Consider the following 19308-nt stretch of genomic DNA (forward strand, 5'->3'; position numbering starts at 1 on the left):
TGTTTCTGATATAATGCATCATAAATAAAGATCACAGTTATTTTTTGATATAATCTTTACTATATGAAATAATATATTGTGATATATTTCTGCCTTACCTTTTCTTCTAGGAATCCAAGATATCAATCCAGGCGTCAAACATACATTCTTTCCATAAATTTTATTTTCACAAGAAACTTGGATCTCTTCCATGTAGTATAGTGAATGGGAGCTTTCTGATAATGTATTTTCAGTTTGTACACATGGACAGAAAAATTAAATATCACTCTTATACCCATTCATAAGAACTCATGCAATACTGATATGAATGGAAAAATTCCAAAAAAGGCTTTCTGAGTTGGCTTATTGTTGGAGCTCATTCTTAAGTGCATTTATTTAATTTGAATGTTTGCATTTGTATCTGCTTAGTTACAACTTTTATTACACTTGCTCCACATTTATATATGGGAGGATAATGTTGCAAATATTCATATAATCATAATATAAATATACATTCACATATTTTTGCTTCTTGCTTATAGGGGAACTTTTTATACACTGGCTCCCCTATTCTTACTCTAAGAAAATAAATCAAGGTAAATGTTATCTAGTAAATTTTCAATTAGATCTTCAGAGGTTGAGTGCCGGTATACAGATTTTGAAGTGGAAAAAGACTTGAAGGCTGGGTGAGGCGGCTGCTTTTCTCTAAATAGTCTTGTTGGGCAGTTGGGAAACAAAGCCTGTTTTCCCTCCCTCTTTGGCCTGTTATGTCAGCACCCGCAGCTGTGCTGAGGCAGAAAGCCTGGTCTTGTTCCTCGGGCTCTGTAACTTGGGCTTGTTGAAACATGTGAGAAAACGCAAATGGGGGCGAATCTAAACTGGGCACAAAGCTGTGATTTTGCTTCTGCCACGAGGAAAGGGAATCTTGAAAATGGGGCCATGGGAGGAGTTTGTGGTTTGAAAAATAGTTGTGAAGTGGAAGGTCAGGAAAGAGGTGACAGGAAATGTTTACAAGGTTTGTTGTGGCAGCAGGTTGGGCTTTGTGTGGGAAACCTCTGTGGTAGTCCTATGCTTGTTTCTATGAGAACATCAGAAGTGATTATTTTGTGAGAGAAAATATGTACATGTTGAAGAGTTCACCGAAACAAGAGCTCATCTTATTTATCAACATCTAGATAACTGTATGCCAGAAATGAGTGCAAATGTTGCCGTTTGTCTATTTGACATCTGTTCTATATGAAGAAATTTTAAAAGAGGATGAATGTCTACTTATATGATTCAAAAATAAACAAACTGAAGTGGAATAACAGAGCAATAGCTTATCACTCCGGTAAAAGCCAATCTAAAAAGCATTGGAGTAGGGAAAAATGGTAAAAGGATTCTTTTGCTTTATTTGTTTTTCACACTTCTTCAGAAGCATTAAGTATATATGTGTGCGTGAATTAGGAGGAGGACAAATTTTAGGAAGTAGCTGGAGGGAAAAAGGTGAACATCACCTAAAAGATAGACAGAAAAAGCTGGAGGATATCACACAGCCGCTGTCCTGTTTTTCTCTTTTTTATGTATTGTTATCTGATCTCTCCTTAGCAGCTAATTATTTCTTTTCCTCCCTCTCCAAGCCCTTAGGGAAAATGAACTCAAACAGGTATTTTTCTCTAAAGTGATATAAGGTAATAAACAATGGAAAGAGACAAATAACTGGCACTCCAGGTCTATCTATTTGGCAGAATGAGATGATAGATTGAATTGGACAACCTCAGGGAAGTCATGTCAGTTTACAATATAATTCTATGTGAATAATCCCTTCTGTGTTAATTATGGGAAAAACCACACTACTATAGGGATACAGTACATAAAATAATGTGGTCTCTACTTGCAACTAAAGAAAAATTGATCAATTTTTCTTTATATGTGAAGATCCAGAATTAGCAGCTCTGTTTAGATAGACGGTACATGTCACCATATTATCTGGGCATTTTTCCTACACTGCCCAAAATCAGTATGCAGATATGAATATTATAAATATATTAATATGGTTCTATTCATATTATGCAATGCGTTATATATGTAAGATTTTTGAGAATGTAAATGCTGCATATTACATTTTGTATAAATCAGTGCCAACAAATTAGAAGGTAAATAAATATGGTTGTATTAACCCTATTTTCAACTTCGAAATGGAGTTGAATGCATCTGAATGTATATTTTTATTAGATTTGTATGCAGTTTTTTGTTTAAGGATTCAAGGTTGCATACATTCCGCCCCCTCTTCCTAGTTTTCCCTGCAACAACTATAAGGTAGGTTGTGCTGAGAGAGAGTGGACTGGTCCAAAATTAGCAAATGGCCTTTCTTGGCTGCCAGTGTATTAGAACCATTGACCTTCTGAGGGCCTGTCCTGTCTTGTAACTGCTATGCTTGCCTCTAGTCAGCTAATGAGCTTCTGATAAAGAGATACCTGAAAAGAAATCTCCAGCTCATAACTTCTGTGTCTAGCTTTCATATCAATTTTATTGTCTTGTGCTCTTCAGAAATGTTAAAGTATACCTGGAAAGCACCAACTGAACAAGGCTTCTCTATGTTATTCTGTGTTGTCAGTTAGGGCCAAAGGAAGGCTGGCTAGGACTAGGATCACAAACGCTTATGCCAATGTTGCTGTGCAATGTTACACACCTCCACACACCAGTGGTGGGTTTCAATTTTTTTTACTACTGGTTCTGTGGGCGTGGCTTAGTGGGCGTGGCATGGCTTGGGCATGGCTCGGCGGGCGTGGCAGGAAAAGAATACTGCAAAATCCCCATTTCCTCCCAATCAGCTGGGACCTGGGAGGCAGAGAGTAGATGGGGCTGGGGCCAGTCAGAATTTTTACTACTGGTTCTCCGAACTACTCAAAATTTCCGCTACCGGTTCTCCAGAACTGGTCAGAACCTGCTGAAACCCACCTCTGCCACACACACACCCCTCAGTAAAAGTTTGGGGAGGAATAGTATAAATTTTCCTGCTCTGAGCAGGCAATTAGATTAGATTACCTTGAAAGTCCTTTCCAACTCTTATGTTTTTTCTGACTAACCTGTATTTTTTAACGTATTTTTACATATTTTACAGAAAGTTCATGGATTATTTGTGGATCATTTGCAGTCTAAATGTCTAAATTCTGCATAGAGCAAGGGAAAAGAGTATCATTCTCCGTCCTTTTTGGAAGTGATGCAGATTGGACCCAAAAGGAAAGGGTAGTGAAATGTACAGCGGGGTGTGTGTGTGAACAAAATGGCTCCTTCCTAAGAAGTGGGGTGAGGGGAGCTATCTTAGGTCTTCTGAGCAAGAAGCCATCTGGCTCTGGCACTGAGTTATTTCTTTTCATTGCCTTAATCCTTCTCAGGTTCTGGTCTTCTTACACATTATGCTTTTACATACAGTACATAGATACCATCAACTGTTAAGTTTCTGGGCATAAATGCAGATTCATATAGGTATGCAACTTTTAAAACTAATTTAATTGGCAAGATGATGCATTGGCATTTAGCATGACTTACCATACAACCCAAGGCCTGCCCACACAGCAAAAAGTCCCTTTGCATTTAATATAATTTATTCCTAGTATTATAGTTCTACATACAAAGTGATTTTTATGAGCAGAATGGGAATTAAGCATTAAAACTCTATTTCGGCCATTTATGTATATATACACCCTCTTTAACAGATTAACAGAATTGGAAGGCCTTGTAGATCATCTAATCCAACCCCCTACACCATTTCTGACAGATGGCTACAGTATATGAATTATATAAGAATATATGGGAACGTGAGAAGTGGGTTTTATCAAAAAGGCTGTTTTTTTTTTCTTCAGAAAGAAGGGCAAGTGGAGAAAAATTGAAGACACACACACAAAAAGAAATGCATGGTATATAGGAATTGCTATCTCAGCAATGCTTGGCATGCTTCCAGACACATTCATATATCTTTCCTTCCTTCCTTTTCCCCTTCTTTCCTTCTTCAACATACTTCTACAAATGTTTAGAATAGCTGGAATATTTCTTTGTCTCCCCTCTGTCCCCTTGATCCAACCCAAAAATACCATGTGGTTGAAAGAACAGCCTGTGGTCTTTAGTGACATGGGTTCCCTCAGAAATACTGATTCAGTTGGCTGAACTGATACCGCTTTTCCTCCTTCCTTAACGGAACAAACAGTGTTTTATACATTTTTGCTAAGTGAATTTTCAGGCTACTTCACAGTGGTTCTTTGACTGTAGGTTTTTACTTCTTTTGATTTCTTTTTCTGTTTTTTTCTGAAATGAAGCTCCTTTGTCTCTTGAATATTTTGAGTGGTTTTTTTTTTAATCCTTTGAGTCAGTATTGACTCCTGATGACTGCCTGGACAAGTTTCTGCTGGTTTCATTCCAATATTTTTATAGTAGTTTGCCATTGCCTCTGTCCTAGAGCTGGGAGAGCAAGACTGGCCCAAAGTCACCCAGCTAGCTTTGTGCCTAAGGTGAGACTAGAACTCATGGTCACCCGGTTTCTAACCTGATGTCTTACCTATTACACCAGATTGGCTTTTACCATCTTTTTACCTCTGGGGAAAAAATCATGGCACTATAAAATTTAGGATTTTCAGCAAGAGAGGTACTGTTCCTGCTTCTGATTCTCCAACATTTGCTTGCAGACCCTGGATATGTAACAACCTGGACATTAATGAAAGAAGCATTCATTTTATTTCATTTGCTGTGAAGTCCTTCCTATTCCAATCAATTTTTTCTGTCAGGGTAAAAATGTGGCAGCATTGATTAGTTATGTCTTAAGAGCTGGAACTCCCATATTTTAATCTCCGACTCCTAGCTGCAATATGAGACTACATTACTGGTTTATTTGTATGGATTATTGTGTATATTTTTGAATCAATACATGTGAAGCCATTTAATTACAACAACAACAAAAATTATAGGCCTTTCTGAAATTACACTTTGGCCCTGGGAGTCAGTACAATGAGACATATGAAACTGGCTCCAATTATTCATAGCAAAGAGAGATATAATATTAGAGAAGAGGACTACGATGGTCCCTTAGCTGTGGAAATCCAGCTTCGCATCTGAAATGGCAGGCATGCATTCCAGCAATAGCAGCAAATCAAATGCTAGTTCAGCTGTTAGTCTTGCTTTTCCTTAGGTTTCAAAAGATGAAGATGTTTTTAAATGAAAAATATGGAACATCAGACAATCAGGACTATGTATAGCTTGCTTTTGTTTCCGGCATACCTTTTATTTTTTAAATATAACTTGGTTTGGAAGAAGAAAGGTATGCTATGACTGAGTGCAGGAAAGAATATCCCTAAATTACTCCACTCCACTCCTTTCCTCCATATTAAGTCCGTTTACCAAGAGGCCTCTGCATACGTTCAGAGGGCAGTTCTCATTTTTATTATCTATTTCCATGTTCCAAAAAATGATGGTTAAAAAAAGGTTATGGGACTAAAGTGGTAAACCAAATTAAGACTTAAATGAAAAGAGCTTCTTAATGCTATCTCCTTCCAGCTTCCAGGTTTCTCATCTCCAGAACTAAGGGGATCAACAAAGCTGAATTGGTATTAGACGTATGCCATCCTTTCCCCCACTCCCATCCCAAACACACAGCCAACTAATTCCGGCTCATTAAACAAGATTGCTTCCATAGAATTGTGACTGCCAGCAGCACCACAGTTTCTTTGTTCTCTTCAGAATAGCATCCCCAGGGGTGCTGATATTGCAGAAGGACTGAAATGGGTGCACTGAATGAACTAACCCCCCAGTATGGAGACTGTTTTCAGTAGCACTTGCACATGACCCTCTAGAATCAACCTTTTTGAAGGAGAGAAGGTTGCTGTATGCTTTTCTATATCCAGAATATTCACCCCAAGAGCAAACTATTTCCTTCATTTGAAGAATCTTTTTAATCTATTTACTTTTTTGGTTGCTATATGTGTTCTGGAAAGAGAATCCCCATCTGCAAATCCTTGGAAAATAGAATGAAATACTCTTGCCCATTCATCTTACTTTCCCCCGTCATATCTTATATAGTTTAAATTATAAATGTAACATATAGGGAAGACTATATTGTGGATAGTAATAATTCTCAAAAACATTGAGTCTTTTTATTGAATACTGGAAAACATATTTAATATTGTAACAATTTATATAGAGCTTTAAGTCTGCTCCATTTTTGGAGTCTTGGGAATAGATAACAGCGATTTTGAAAAGCACAATGATATGAAGATTTCAAGTAATCTCATATTGGCTGGAAATTATTAGTTACTTAAAATAAGCAATAAAATTCTGAGGCAAACAGATCCTAGGTTTCTCTCACCTTATTGCAGCCAAAATAGAGAGATCTTAGGACAACCCTTCTGAAGATGATTGAACTTGAGTTACCACAAGTTATTGTGGGTGGGGGGATTCCATACTTGCAATAAAAGTGCTGATGACGATGTTAACAGCAATGCGATTGCTGAAGAAAACAGCTAAATACTAAATCCTCAGTAATATTTAAATGCCTCCTTTGCGTACTTATGAATAACTTCTGGTTTGTGTGATTCATCTACTGTTTTCTAAACTGGTTATGCCAATGGAATATGAACACTATATGCTAACTATGACACCATAGTTCATTGATTGGGATAGTAACTCCCAGAATTCTTGTGGGGGTATACTCATGAATGTCCAGCTGTTCTCCCATGCTTTCCACCAGTGCAACTAATACAAACAAGTCTGTCTTTCTATCTGTCTTTGTATTGACTTGACCGTATAGACCACACTAAGTACTTTTTTTCTGGTGGGCCTGTTGAAATATGAAAAGTGAGAGAGGGACATTTAAGTACAGTTCTACCAAAATTGTCCCCACCATTTTGTTTCTAGAATTTCCCATAGTTTTTGTAACATCCGTTATCACCTTCTCCCAAAATACAGAAGCAACTTCCTTACTATTGGGGTGGGTGCTCGGTTTTATGCATACTTCAGAATATCCTTTGCTTCACTCTTGCGATAGATAAAATTAAATTCCAATTAATTTCAACATTTTCTTGGTATGTACTGTATGCGTAAAGTGAGGTAGAATCAGAATTGAATGAATGGAATGTTAGTTGAGAAAGAGAGGATGAAAAGTGGATAGAATAGTAGGATAAGTGAAAAAGATCTAGAAAGAAAAAAGATTGTGGACAAGACAACGGGTTACAACACATGACAGCTTGTAAAAAAAGTTATCTGGAAAGAGGGATCAGAAACATTCATCCATGTACTTTATTGAATAATTACATGCTCTGGGTTTTACATGAATAGTTGGTTCAAATTCTGGATATTTTCTGGTTTTGATGGGATCCAAGATCCATATTACATCCTCTTTGAAGTAAGGCATGTTTTAGAAGACTCTCACTGTTCTTTATATTAAATAGGTGATGAAAGTAGATTACTTTGAGTAAGTTTACAGTCAATCAGGACCAAATATACAAGCTGAATTACTGGATATTTAGATCAGTGTTTCTCAGTATTGGCAATCTTTCAAATGCATGAACTTTAACTCCCAAAATTCTCTGGCCAGTCTTGCCTCAGCCTGATCTAAATAGTTTGATATATCAGATAATCATAAGGAAGAAGTCAAAACTTGGCTGATGACACCATATGAATAAACATAAAATCCATCATATATTGTGGTCTCTAAAATATTCTAGTTCAAGAGTTCCTTCTTTCCTTGGAGTTCTTTTTAGGAATTATATATAAAACATCTTTATGTTTAGTATAAGTCACGTAGGATCCAAGATCGCTTATTGAATAAGGACACTATCTTGAGTCTCCCCCACTTGAGTTCACACTGCAGAATTTTTTGACCAAAATTAGGTCCTTTTTAAATCTTCCAACTCTTTTCAAATAAGTTTAAGAAGAAAGTAAATTGTGTGTGCATTATGTTATTTGGGAGAAATGCAAAGAGAGTGTAACGGTAGCAAAATGCACTTAACTCTTTGCCTTCTCCCTCCCCCCCCCCCAGTAGCCCAGCTCAGCCTGTGCGCTGAGATGGTGTCAGCTGGAGTGGGCTGGGTCACTGAGAGGTGGGGTGGGGCAGAGATGGTGTGATAGTTTAGAGCAGCTGCAGGACTGTCTGTGTGAAGGAGTAAAGCTCTATTCTCTGTCTGCCTGCCTAGCTGTCAAGTCCCAACCCAGTCTCTCTGATTTGCATCCATCTCATTCTCATCGGGTAGATTTTGCTATGCTATTGCCGCTGACGCCTCCTCCTCCTCCTCTTCCACTTCTCCCCTTGCAATTAGCTTTGTGCGTGCAGCCCTAGGGGCTTTTCCCTCTCTGTTTCCACCTTCTCTAGGAAGGGGAACGTGTTATTCCAAGGCCAGTTGACATGTTCACTTGAGTGTATGTGCCTACAGATATCTGGCGTGCCTGGACTTGGAAATCAACGTTTGATATGCAAGACAAAAGACTTGAGACAGCGAGAACAACTTTTTGAATAGGAGAGAAGAGAAACAAACGAGCAAACAGGCTTTATGCTGAAGCTCAGAACAGTAAGGGAGAAAACTGTGTATAACTGACCAGAGAATCTCAATGAAACCAGAACAACCTGGCTTTTGGAAAAAAAGCTATTGAAGCCTCCAAGTTTGCTCTGATCAGCTGGTTCTGTCCCTTTTGATATTGTTGCTTCTGGATCAGAAATTTTCTTTGCTTCAGAGTGGAATGGTAGAAGAAGGTAGAAGCCGGGGAGATCGAGCTCCCTGTAGTGGCAGGCAACAGAGATCTCCACATTTTCCTTCCTCATCACAACGGGGCATTTCAGTGGTAAGCAAAGCAGTATGGAGTGTGGCACGAACAGGGAATGGATGGCATTTTGAGCAAGCTGTTGGAGTAGATTGTAGTTTGCCGGAACCCCGTTGCATCTGGCTGACAAGTTTGCGGAACAATGATGCTGAATGTTGGGAGAGACGATGGCGGCGTGCTGGAGCAATGATGGCCTGGCAGAAATGCCAGGCACGACCCAGGAGGGCCAGGAAGCTCACGGTGAGAGGGGAATGTTGCCCTGTCTTTTAGGGTGTCTGTATACTTTGAGCAAGTCACTTCCTTCTGAGCCTTGCTTTTCACATCTGCAAAATAGGTATAATTGTAATGTAGTTTTATGTTCTATTAATTAGCAGAATGACCATAAATAACCATGTAAAATTATTTACCTTATAGAAGTTACTGACCCTGGTAGAATGCATTATTGATTTGAACTACTCCCCTACTTCTACCTTCTTCTCAATACTATAATTAAGATTTAAGATTTGGAAAATAATTAAAGAGATTACATTCATATGTGTGGCTCGTATTTTCTCACTAATATATAATCACTGTAAGATCTATACTTTTGAAAATTGAGCTAGGAGCTTGGTGGTCAACAACTCAACTTTCAGCCGAGCTTGAGATCTGACTCCTTCATTTTAGAAATGAGAGCTGAGATGTCCCTTCTTAGAAACATTGAATATATTTTCCCTGAGCATATATATAAACACATGACCCTGGTTTGTTTATTTGTAAACCACTGACTAATGCTGAGGGTGGTAAAATGTAGCATCTTTAAAACATCTTCAGTCCTTCCATTGCTTGTATCTATTTACTGTAGTGATGATTGTTTTGTGTTCGCTTTTTAAATGATTGCTCTATTTTGATTTTTATAAGCTCCGTAGTAGGAAGGGAAGGCAAAACACAAGACAAAACCACTCATTAGGAAAAGAGTGGATTCCTGAATGGGATGGGAGGGAAATCAAGACAACTTTGTGCGTACTAGATAGGCAAGCTGCTGATTTGCATGGATTTCAAGGAGCCTGATAGCAGGCAAGGGAATAAATGATAGCTCATAGCCTTGGTTTCCATGATCTACAACATGGGAATACTTAACATAGCAATGACGTAAAGGGACTTAACTTATTGGTTCCTTGAACTGATAAAGGTTGTGCTCTGCTTTAAGAATGTCAGATTGTTTTGTGAGGCTATAGATTGAGCTTGAGTTTGGGGAAAAAGTGGTTACAAGTCTTTCATAAACATGAAGTTTTATCTTACTCTTAATATTACATGTATCTTTTTCCTGGGTATTTCATACATTCTTTCTATCAAGGACATCATGGGACAATTATTAGATATGGGATGGGAATATAACTCATTTATTGTTTCCTAGGTCCCTGGGAAATAACTTTGAACAATTACTAGCTCAAAATATCTGAGCTTTATAGCTTTTGGATGTAAATTGTGCAATTTTCTGTATTTGTTAGACTTGTTCTTGGGCAACTTAACTTATTATCTAGGCAAAAACTGAGTTTTTCAACCTGTGACCATTATGTAAATTTAGAAAACCTGTATATTTTTTAATTTGCATAATGTATTCAATAGGGTAATATTTTCTGTGTTTTAATTTTGCTTTTACTAAGTTTGGAAGGTGGTGAGAAGGTGTAAACTTTTCAAGAAATTGGATTATTTTTCTTCAGGTAATTGTTTCACGTGTGTAAATGTCACTGAGTCTTTAGGTGTTGAACTCTATCCACTCTACATTAAACATAAATGATTCTTTTCTTGCTTCCAGTCAAGAGCTGGGGTTGATCATGAGTTGTTACATCTATTATTTTATTTTTACCTTTTAGTTTTAGCATTTGTTTATTGATTAATACATTCAATCCATTTATGCTGTCATTTCATTAATTTACATGAATATATTGCAGCTATTTGATAAAGCAGACAGGGTAGGTATTAAGAATTAGCATCTCTGATCATCTGTCAAGATTAACTCTTTAGTAGGAGACCAGTTGTTCATCTATGGAAATTCTCAATTCTTTTCCTGGATTGGGAACATTTCCTGTTACTTTTTTTCTGTTCATCTGGCCTCCCAGAGCAGGCAAGCAAGCTAAAGTATGGATTAGAACCAGAATATAAGGCAGGTTAATGAGTCTAAAGAGCACTAGAGTACTGACAGTATGTTGTCAAGGGCCAAGTTTGCAAGCAATAACGATCGTAAAATACTATAGGATGGATACCTCATACAGATAGCCCTTTACTTATAACTCATGAGAAGTGGTCATAAATTAAGGCATTCACATAACTGAACCAATTTTAAGATTTTATCACTGTTTTCAAGCAAACACAGAAGTTGTAAAGTGAATCCATGCATTCCTATGGGTATTGTTTGCTAAAAACTGGCCCAAAGGCTGGAAATTAACAAAAAACATTATAAAACATAGTTACGTAATTGTGGAATGCTTTAATCTGACTTAAAAGTGAGCTGGTTTCTAAATGCCCAAAGTGCAGTCACGTGACCACAGGTTAGGAGCTATCGGAACTCTAGAACTGGGTTTTAAGTACATGTTGGGAAGGTCTGTTGTAGCTTTGATCATTAAGTGACCAGTTGTTAAGCAAGGACTACCTGTGCAAACTTGCAATTTCAAGAGTTTTAATGCATCTGACTAAAACATAATTCCCATTTGGGCCAGGGAGTATTTTTTCATTCATCAGTAAAAAGTTTTGCAGTAGTAGAAACAACTAAGAACTCATATATATGTACTCTTAAAACAATCAAGAGCGAACGTTTGAAGACTTAAGAAAGCTTACCTTTAAGATGGAAAGAAAGTAAGTCTGAAGATTTGCTTGTGTAAAATATTCTAACCAATAGTGATAACTTACATCTTTTGTATATGCATGTTTCCCCTGACATTTGTAGTATTTGCATCCTAAATCTATTCAGTATTGAGTGTATATTGAATAGAAAGAAGATGTTTAAAAGTACAGATGGTCATCCAATCTGGGGTTTTAAAGTAAATTAAGTGGGAAAGGATTGTTGTTTGGAATAATTGGCTCAATTTACTTATACTTCTAAAATGTGAGAATTACTTCTTACAATATATGCAAGTTTGATTTGACAGTGGCTGTTGATTGATATGGGAAGAAATAGCCTCAGACACCAGTGGTAATGTGTTCATAAATTATTCAGAAACATTGAAAGGTTCACTACACTTCTCCTAGTTATTCCAATTAAGAGATAGTTCAAGATCAACATATTAATTCATGATTAAGGAAAATGTGACTCCAAATACTATTGTTGGAGAATTATATGTAAACTTTGGGGTATACTGGTTGAATGTAGTTGAAAATGGGGTCAGGTTAACTATGGACAAGATATAGAACCAAAAGTGAACTAGATCCTCTCTTTCTCTCTCTTTCTCTGTCATCACTTTTTTTCCTGCCCATATAGAAGGAATATGGGCAGGAAAAACAGGACACTTTTTTCCAGAATCTTACATGCTAAAGACAAGTGGTAAAATAGAAGATAGATATTGGATTGGCAATGGAGAGACCAGGTTCTAATTTATTCTCAGCCCAATCCTCATCTCAACAATTGTTATGGGAACATAAGAGGAGAAAGTGAGGTGGTACTACCTGGTCTTCCTGTATGAAAAGGAAGACACATAGATTTTATAACTAAATAAATGAGCCACTAAATAATTCTAACCCTTAGCCATTGAAGTTGAAGCCAGTTCCTATCTCTCGACCCAACCTATTTCACAAGGTTATTATTTTGGAGGGGAAATTGAAGGGGAGGATGCTATATAGATTTCCTTAACTGTCTGGAGAAAAAGGAGATGCTAGGGCTCATAAAAGTCCTAAATCAGAATGCTAATGCTAATGAATCAATATTTGTTTATTATCTGGAATTTTTTTGTGGAAGATCAAAAAATTGTTCCTGAGATGTTCAAATAATTCTGAATTTGAGATGCGACATGAAAGTCTAGTCTGGGTAACTTTGGGTCAACAATTCTTTCTCAGCCTATAACATCAGGCTTGGGCAACAGGTTGGTTGGTCAATCAATGTTGCAACCAGCGAATCAACACTCAATTGATCAGAAAAAAGCAGACCCTGCATTTTTGGAAAAACACTGGGAAGAAAAAAAAATGGTTGTGTTAACTAGAGGAGTGCAATGTATGTTCATGTGTAAATCAGAACTAATAATTATTATTGCTGTTAGTATAGCTGACAGTTATATAATAAAAGCAACAGTGGAACTTGATTTTAGTGTAATGTGGAAGGAAAAGCGTGCATGTGGGTGCAGAAACCTTCTGCACTTTGCACTGCATCTCTACTTCCTCTGCTGATCTTTTGTTTCCTGTTATCAGGAACTTTGGTCATTCAGTATGAATGAATGAACAAGAGGCCACTCGTGCAAAGTTTTAATCTGTGTGCTTGGCTTGCAGTGCATCCACATCCGCTGTCTCTTCCTGAGGGCTGCTGAGTCCATTGACAATAGGAGGCAAACTGCAGAGCAGACAAAATGCACATGGAGAATGACCTGGGGGCCAGCCAGGCACAGAAAAGAGACATTGACAGGCAGGCTCAGAGAGGGTTAGACTTTTGTCCTAGGCTGCATTCTCTGAGCCCAGGGATCTGCCATCCAGGAAGAAGAGGGCGAACCCACACAGGCTGTTTTCCTAGGGAGCCAAGTCAGTCACCTCAGTTCCAGATCAGATATCATTTGGGAAAGGTGAGAGTGTGTTGAGTTACACATACAGGACAGACCAGTTGGGCTTCTTTCTCTTTACGTTTTCAGTCAAATAAACTAGTCTAGAACAGCTTCTGTATTTTTAGGCAGCTGGGTTCTTAAATTAGTCATAAAAAATAATTTATACATCATTCAAAAACTCTATTTTGTCCATAATCATTTCCCATCTTGCTTTTACTGGCTGTTTTCATTCTGTATGAGAACATACCAGAGGCTAATATCCATGGCTTAACAAATGTCCATGGGTGGGCATGGAGAATAAACATAGAAAGAAGGGCTCCAATTTCAAAGATTCAGCACTTGAGATTTAGTTCCTGATTAGTTATCTTGTGTCATTTTTGGGTTTATACTGTTTGAGCCTAAAACATCCTTCTGATCTCCATTCTTTATCCCTCCCTTTCCTCCAAATTGAATTTTCTCTACTAACAAACTTTCCTTAAACTCTTCAATTCTTTCTTTAGTAGCATTTTTACTATTGTACAATTCCTATCTCTATCTCCATAATTGGCAGTCAGGCACTTGTCCAGCTTCCCTGTTACTTTCCAAATGCTGATGGAAGTTATGATCTGTGGTTGTGCTCCATCTGGTTGGATCCAAATTAGAGCAGTTCTGCATGCTCCTGCCCTCTCTCCAACCACGACTTCTTTTTAAGACTGATTATAAGACCAAGGAGTAACAATGTCAGCTCAAAGCTGTAATCAGATGCAGAAATGCTGCTCTCAGTAGAATTTAGTGTGAAGTTAGATGGTGCTGTATAGGGCACATATCTCTAGGCAGGTCATTCTAAGGGCAGGGGTCAAGTGGAAGCCAAGTTCTGAGCCAAGGAGAGATGACATCAAGAAGTGGGGGGAGAGATAGAAGGGCAGGCAGGCAGGCACTTAAAGAGGACACTGGCAAACTCCAAGAGCATCAACTAAGCACTGAGGCAGTGAAGAATAAGATCACAGGAAGAAGGCTCAGACCTTCGTAAGAAAGGTCAAAGACTAGAACTGCATAATCTTAGGAAGATACTTTCTGTGCTGGAGGAAAATTTGGCCAAGTGGCCGCTTTTCATAATCTATGTCTTCTACAAATAATATGGGTGCTCCTTTTAATTTTTTTTTTTTGTAATTTGGGAGGAGTAAAAACAACTTTACATACATGCTAACCTTACAGATAGTCCTCAGGTTGGGACCTTAATGGAGCCTACCCAATATGGCTGAAAGTTGTAATTGCCATTAAGTGAAGTGCCCATTTGATTGCCTCACTTATGATCCCAACCATCACTGCTCTTCCTAATACAGTCATTAAGTCAGACACAGATTGTTAAGCAAAATCACAGAGTAGGTCAGTGGCCCTGGGGGAAGGGCCTGAGAAGCCTAGCCCAGGCCCTGCCCCAGCTTTCCCAAGGGGCACCCCATGCTCCGCTTCCAACACTTTGGTCCCTGCAGGCCTTGGGCCTGCTTCCTACCCCAGCAGGCCCATACACCCCCTCCTCACTCTGTGGCCATTGTGCACTTACCTTTGAACATCTCTCAAACTTCACGAGTTAGGGAAGGATGGTAGGCCGCTCCTTCCTCAGCTGCATAAGATGATCCCAGAAGCAATGGCTATTTTCTACACAGCAGCATTGAACTGTGAGCATTTCAATGGCCGCTGCTCCAGGATTGTGCCACATAGCCCAAGAATGGAGCAGCCTGCCTTCTTTCCCTAACTCAAGCTCTGGAGATCCTCAAAAGATAAGTGAGGATCTTCTAGATCCTAGTGGGGTGAGAAGCAGGTCCAAGGCTTTTGGTGACCTGGGAGGGGAGATAGGCAGGTGTTTCTGCAGCAGCGTTGCTGAAGTTTTCATAAAGCGAACAACCATGGGGGTGCTTTAGCACCTGTAACTTTGGAATTTTCACCATAATTTTGAATGGTTGCTAAGTAACCGATCATAAATCAATAATATTCAATAATATACCAAGTTTGAGTTTGTTTGATATTGACACAAAGATTGTAGCCATTGTCGAGATTAGCAAGCATAATAATATCAAGGCATAAAGGAAATTTATGCATAGGGTGGAAAACTAATAATTATTGGAATGTCACTTAATATGCAAATTATCCAAAGCAAATACTAAGTATTCAGGTCCCTTGAGTAAATGTATTTGAAGTTAGAAAAAATGCAAAAGACATCTCAAAGAAGAGCTTGATGAATAAGAACAAAGTAAAACAATTGTTTTGGAACTAGGAGCATCAGCAGATATCAGGACTTCGACAGTCTTCTAAGGGCTTGGAGCTAAACAGGGTTGGGACTAGTTAGTGTCTAGTTGAGCTGGTCCAGGAAATAGCAGAGCAATAGACTAAAACCTGTGGGTGGGGGAGAACTTGAAGGATAATTTAACTTCTCCTGAACCAGAATAAAAGGAAAATGGAGAGAGAATTTAACAGCATTTTCAATTATATAAAAGCTGTCTGCATAGGGACAGAAAACAATTACTTTTTTAAAGAAAACTTTGAGCCTAACGGAAACCAAGAATGGGGATCCCCAGTACATGTGAGTCTCTTTGAGCTAAAAAGAGTATAGATGCACTTCATCTCCAATATCAGCAATTAGCCACAGTTTCTTTTCCTTTTATAACCTATTGGAAATGCTGACTTTGTTCAGAATATTCAGTCTGCTGACCAAGCCCTTCTAGTTGCCTTAACTCAGTGGTTCTCAACCTTTATAGTGCTGTGATCCCTTTAATACAATTTCCCATGATGTGGCGACCCCAACCGTAAAATTATTTTTGTTTTGAATTTATCGCGCCTGAAGCCGTATTGGCTAGCGATCTGAACTGCTTGTGATTGCCTTGAGGACGGAGGCATTAAAGCGGAGACTTCTCCCCTATTAAGTTTATCGCGCCTGAAACCAGATTAGGCTAGCGATTGGGAGTGATTACAGCTGGCTTGAGAGGGAGACATCAGAGCAAAGATTTCTCTCTTTTTTAATTCATCGCGCCTGAAGCCGAATTCGGCTAGCAATTTGAAGAGCCTGCAGCTGACTTGTGGAGTCAACCATTGGAGCGCGATTCTTCGACTCGCAAGTATACTTCCCATATTTCCGATGGTTTTAGGCGACCCCTGGAAAATCGTCATTCGACCCCCAACGGGGTCGCGACCCACAGGTTGAGAACCGCTGCCTTAACTGGTTGGAAGACTGATTGGAAATACAGTGAAATACTCCATTTAAGTCTAGTTTTGGCTAGTTAGTAAGGAAGAAACTTTCTTCGGGATATAAAATCAGGGAAGTTTTTATTGATGGCATAAAAGTTCTTATTGATAGAAATAAATACAAAGATTTCCCTCCCTACTCCTCAAGATTATATTTTGGTGATATGCTTGCTCTGAGTCTTAATGTTTTTGGTATAGAATTTGGACAGTTTGGAATTTGATACTTGGTATTTTGCTTTTTTCTGTATATGTTTTATTTGCAGTTTTCATTTAACAACCAACATTTTTTGTGGACAGTATAATGACTGGGTTAACATATTTTTAACACAGTACTCTCAGTAATAATACAATTACATATACAGAATTTTTGCCTTCCAACTTCTAACCTTAATTATAATTATAATATGTTCTTCTATGTATCAATCTATATTATACTGTTTTCCCAATTTATACTTATTTCTTTATTTTTCCTGTTTGTTGGGGTTCTTCTATATTCACCTCATTATCTTTAAACAATACTATTCTCGCTTTATGATTTTTTATCATGTTCTCCAAAAATATATGTAAACATCTATAACATTTATTTATACAATATACTTATTAACCCATTAAGTCACTAATATTTTACTATTATAAATATCACTCAGTGTTCCACCACATTTTCAATATCTCAATTTTCTATAAACACCAATAAAACCAGTTGCAAATAAGATTTAATCAGTCCCAAGATTATATCCCTAAGTCCCCTGAATTTATAGTCCTTGAAAACTATATTGTCCAATATATTTTTTGCATCCTGTTAATCATAATAATACCTAGTCCTAGTCTTCCATCCCCTAATCTTAATATATTGATATTTATAATAAATTCTATTATATATCTATATATATGCTACTATTTTTCCAATTTAAACTTCCCACTTATTCCTATTGGTTTTCAATATAATTACTATATTCCAAAATATTATATCTCTATCCATCATTTCTCAGCCTTTTTAAAATTTCATCATTTATTGATTTTTTGGTGATTCTTTTCTATTTCTTTCTTGGAATCATATTTGTCTTTCTAACCTTTTTGCATAGACTAAGTGTTCCCTCTGTCTTACCCTTTATTTACTTCTACTGCATTTTTTGAATATCCATCCATAACCCTTTCATTATTTTTGAAAGATCTTCCTTTTTTCTCTCTCTACTCTATTATAAACTCTTAAGGGATTATCTATTTGTGTTTTAGTATTATTTAGTATTATTATTACTAAATTATTTAGTATTATTTAGTATTATTTAGTATTATTACTGTATTACTGTAACAGTATTATTGTTTTTATCTGCTTTTAACTTATTCTTATATTTTTGTAATTTAGTTTGCTTTGTCCCCTTCTCCACTCCTTCTAATTTCTCAGCTGTCTTCTATTAATCTTTTCCCATCATATGTTGAGAGCCTTTTACTTTCACGTCTTTATCTTTAAATATTCTCATCAACTTCGTATAATTCTTTGTTGCTATTTGTAACATTTCTTCATAAAACTTTATTGTCTCCTGTTGGATCATTTTGTAACAAATTGATATACCTCTAAAATCCCAGTATCCCAATATCTAAAAACCACAGAAAAAATCAATCCCAAAGTTATTCTCCAAGTCCCCTAAATTTCTAATCTTTAGATGCTATAAATTTGTGCTTTTCAGTCTTTATAATTTCCAATCTATACCTTCCCAATTGTCCAGATTTTAAAGTCTTATTTATCTTCTTCTCCCCACTTTCTATCGCTTTTTTTCTTTTGCTTTGTAAAATAATCTGTCATGTGACATTGATAACCCAAATCCAACTTGGCCCACCGGGTTCCTTTAAATCTTTCAAATCCACTTTGCAGTGTACATTCCAATAAAGTTTTAGTGTTTAATTTAATTTGTCTTATGAATTTTCAAAAAACTCAATAAATATTTCCCAGCATCCAAATCGCCTATTAAGATAAAGTCAAGGTCAAGTAGCTTTCCAGGTATTGTTTACTTTCTTTCATCACTTTCCTTTAAATTTTACACGTTGCAGTAATTTTTCTCTAGTAAATGGCTTTCCCTCTCATTCAACAGAGTGTAAAAGTCAAAAACAGCTGATTGACATCCAGTCAAGGGAGTTAGAGTTAGAATTTAGAAAAGCAATATAATAATAACAATAATAACAATAACAACAACAACAACAACAACAACAACAATAATAATAATTTAATTTTTATACTGCCCTTCTCCCGAAGGACTCAGGGCGCTGAACAGCCAAGTAAAACAATACAATATATTACAATAAAAACTATTTAAAAAACTTATTCCATATGGCCTAAATTTAAATGTAAAATACATAATATAAAAATAAACCCCATTTAAAACGAATTAAAAACTCCTATTAAGCCAGTCCTGCTCGGAAGAATAGGTACGTCTTCAGCTCGTGGTGAAAAGTCCGGAGGTCAGGAAGTTGTCAAAGTCCTGGGGGAAGCTCGTTCCAGAGGGTAGGTGCCCCCACCGAGAAGGCTCTCCCCCGGGGGTCACCAGCCGACACTGTTTGGCTGACGGCACCCTGAGGAGACCCTCTCTATGGGAGCGTACCGGTCGGTGGGAGGCATGTG

At 37.5% G+C, this 19308-nt stretch overlaps 1 protein-coding gene across 8 annotated transcripts in view; it reads left to right on the forward strand.

The window, feature by feature from the left end:
• The window catches only part of ARHGAP23 (Rho GTPase activating protein 23), a 223291-nt gene that overhangs the window by 65565 nt on the left and 138418 nt on the right, over positions 1 to 19308 (forward strand). For 2 of the 8 annotated variants that reach the window (XR_009154779.1, XM_058179567.1), the window contains exon 1: positions 8219 to 9000. The exons of 2 other annotated variants lie outside the window; for them this stretch is intronic. Coding sequence is in view for 5 of the 6 variants with exons in the window: in XM_058179567.1 (XP_058035550.1) it covers positions 8680 to 9000 (321 nt within the window). In the remaining variant the exon portion in view is untranslated. Of the gene's footprint in view, positions 1 to 8211; positions 9001 to 19308 lie in introns of those variants that run through there. 4 more of the 8 variants (XM_058179573.1, XM_058179575.1, XM_058179568.1 and 1 more) reach the window with 4 other exon arrangements.

This window comes from Ahaetulla prasina, chromosome 4, assembly GCF_028640845.1.
Source record: "Ahaetulla prasina isolate Xishuangbanna chromosome 4, ASM2864084v1, whole genome shotgun sequence".
Lineage (NCBI taxonomy): Eukaryota > Metazoa > Chordata > Lepidosauria > Squamata > Colubridae > Ahaetulla > Ahaetulla prasina.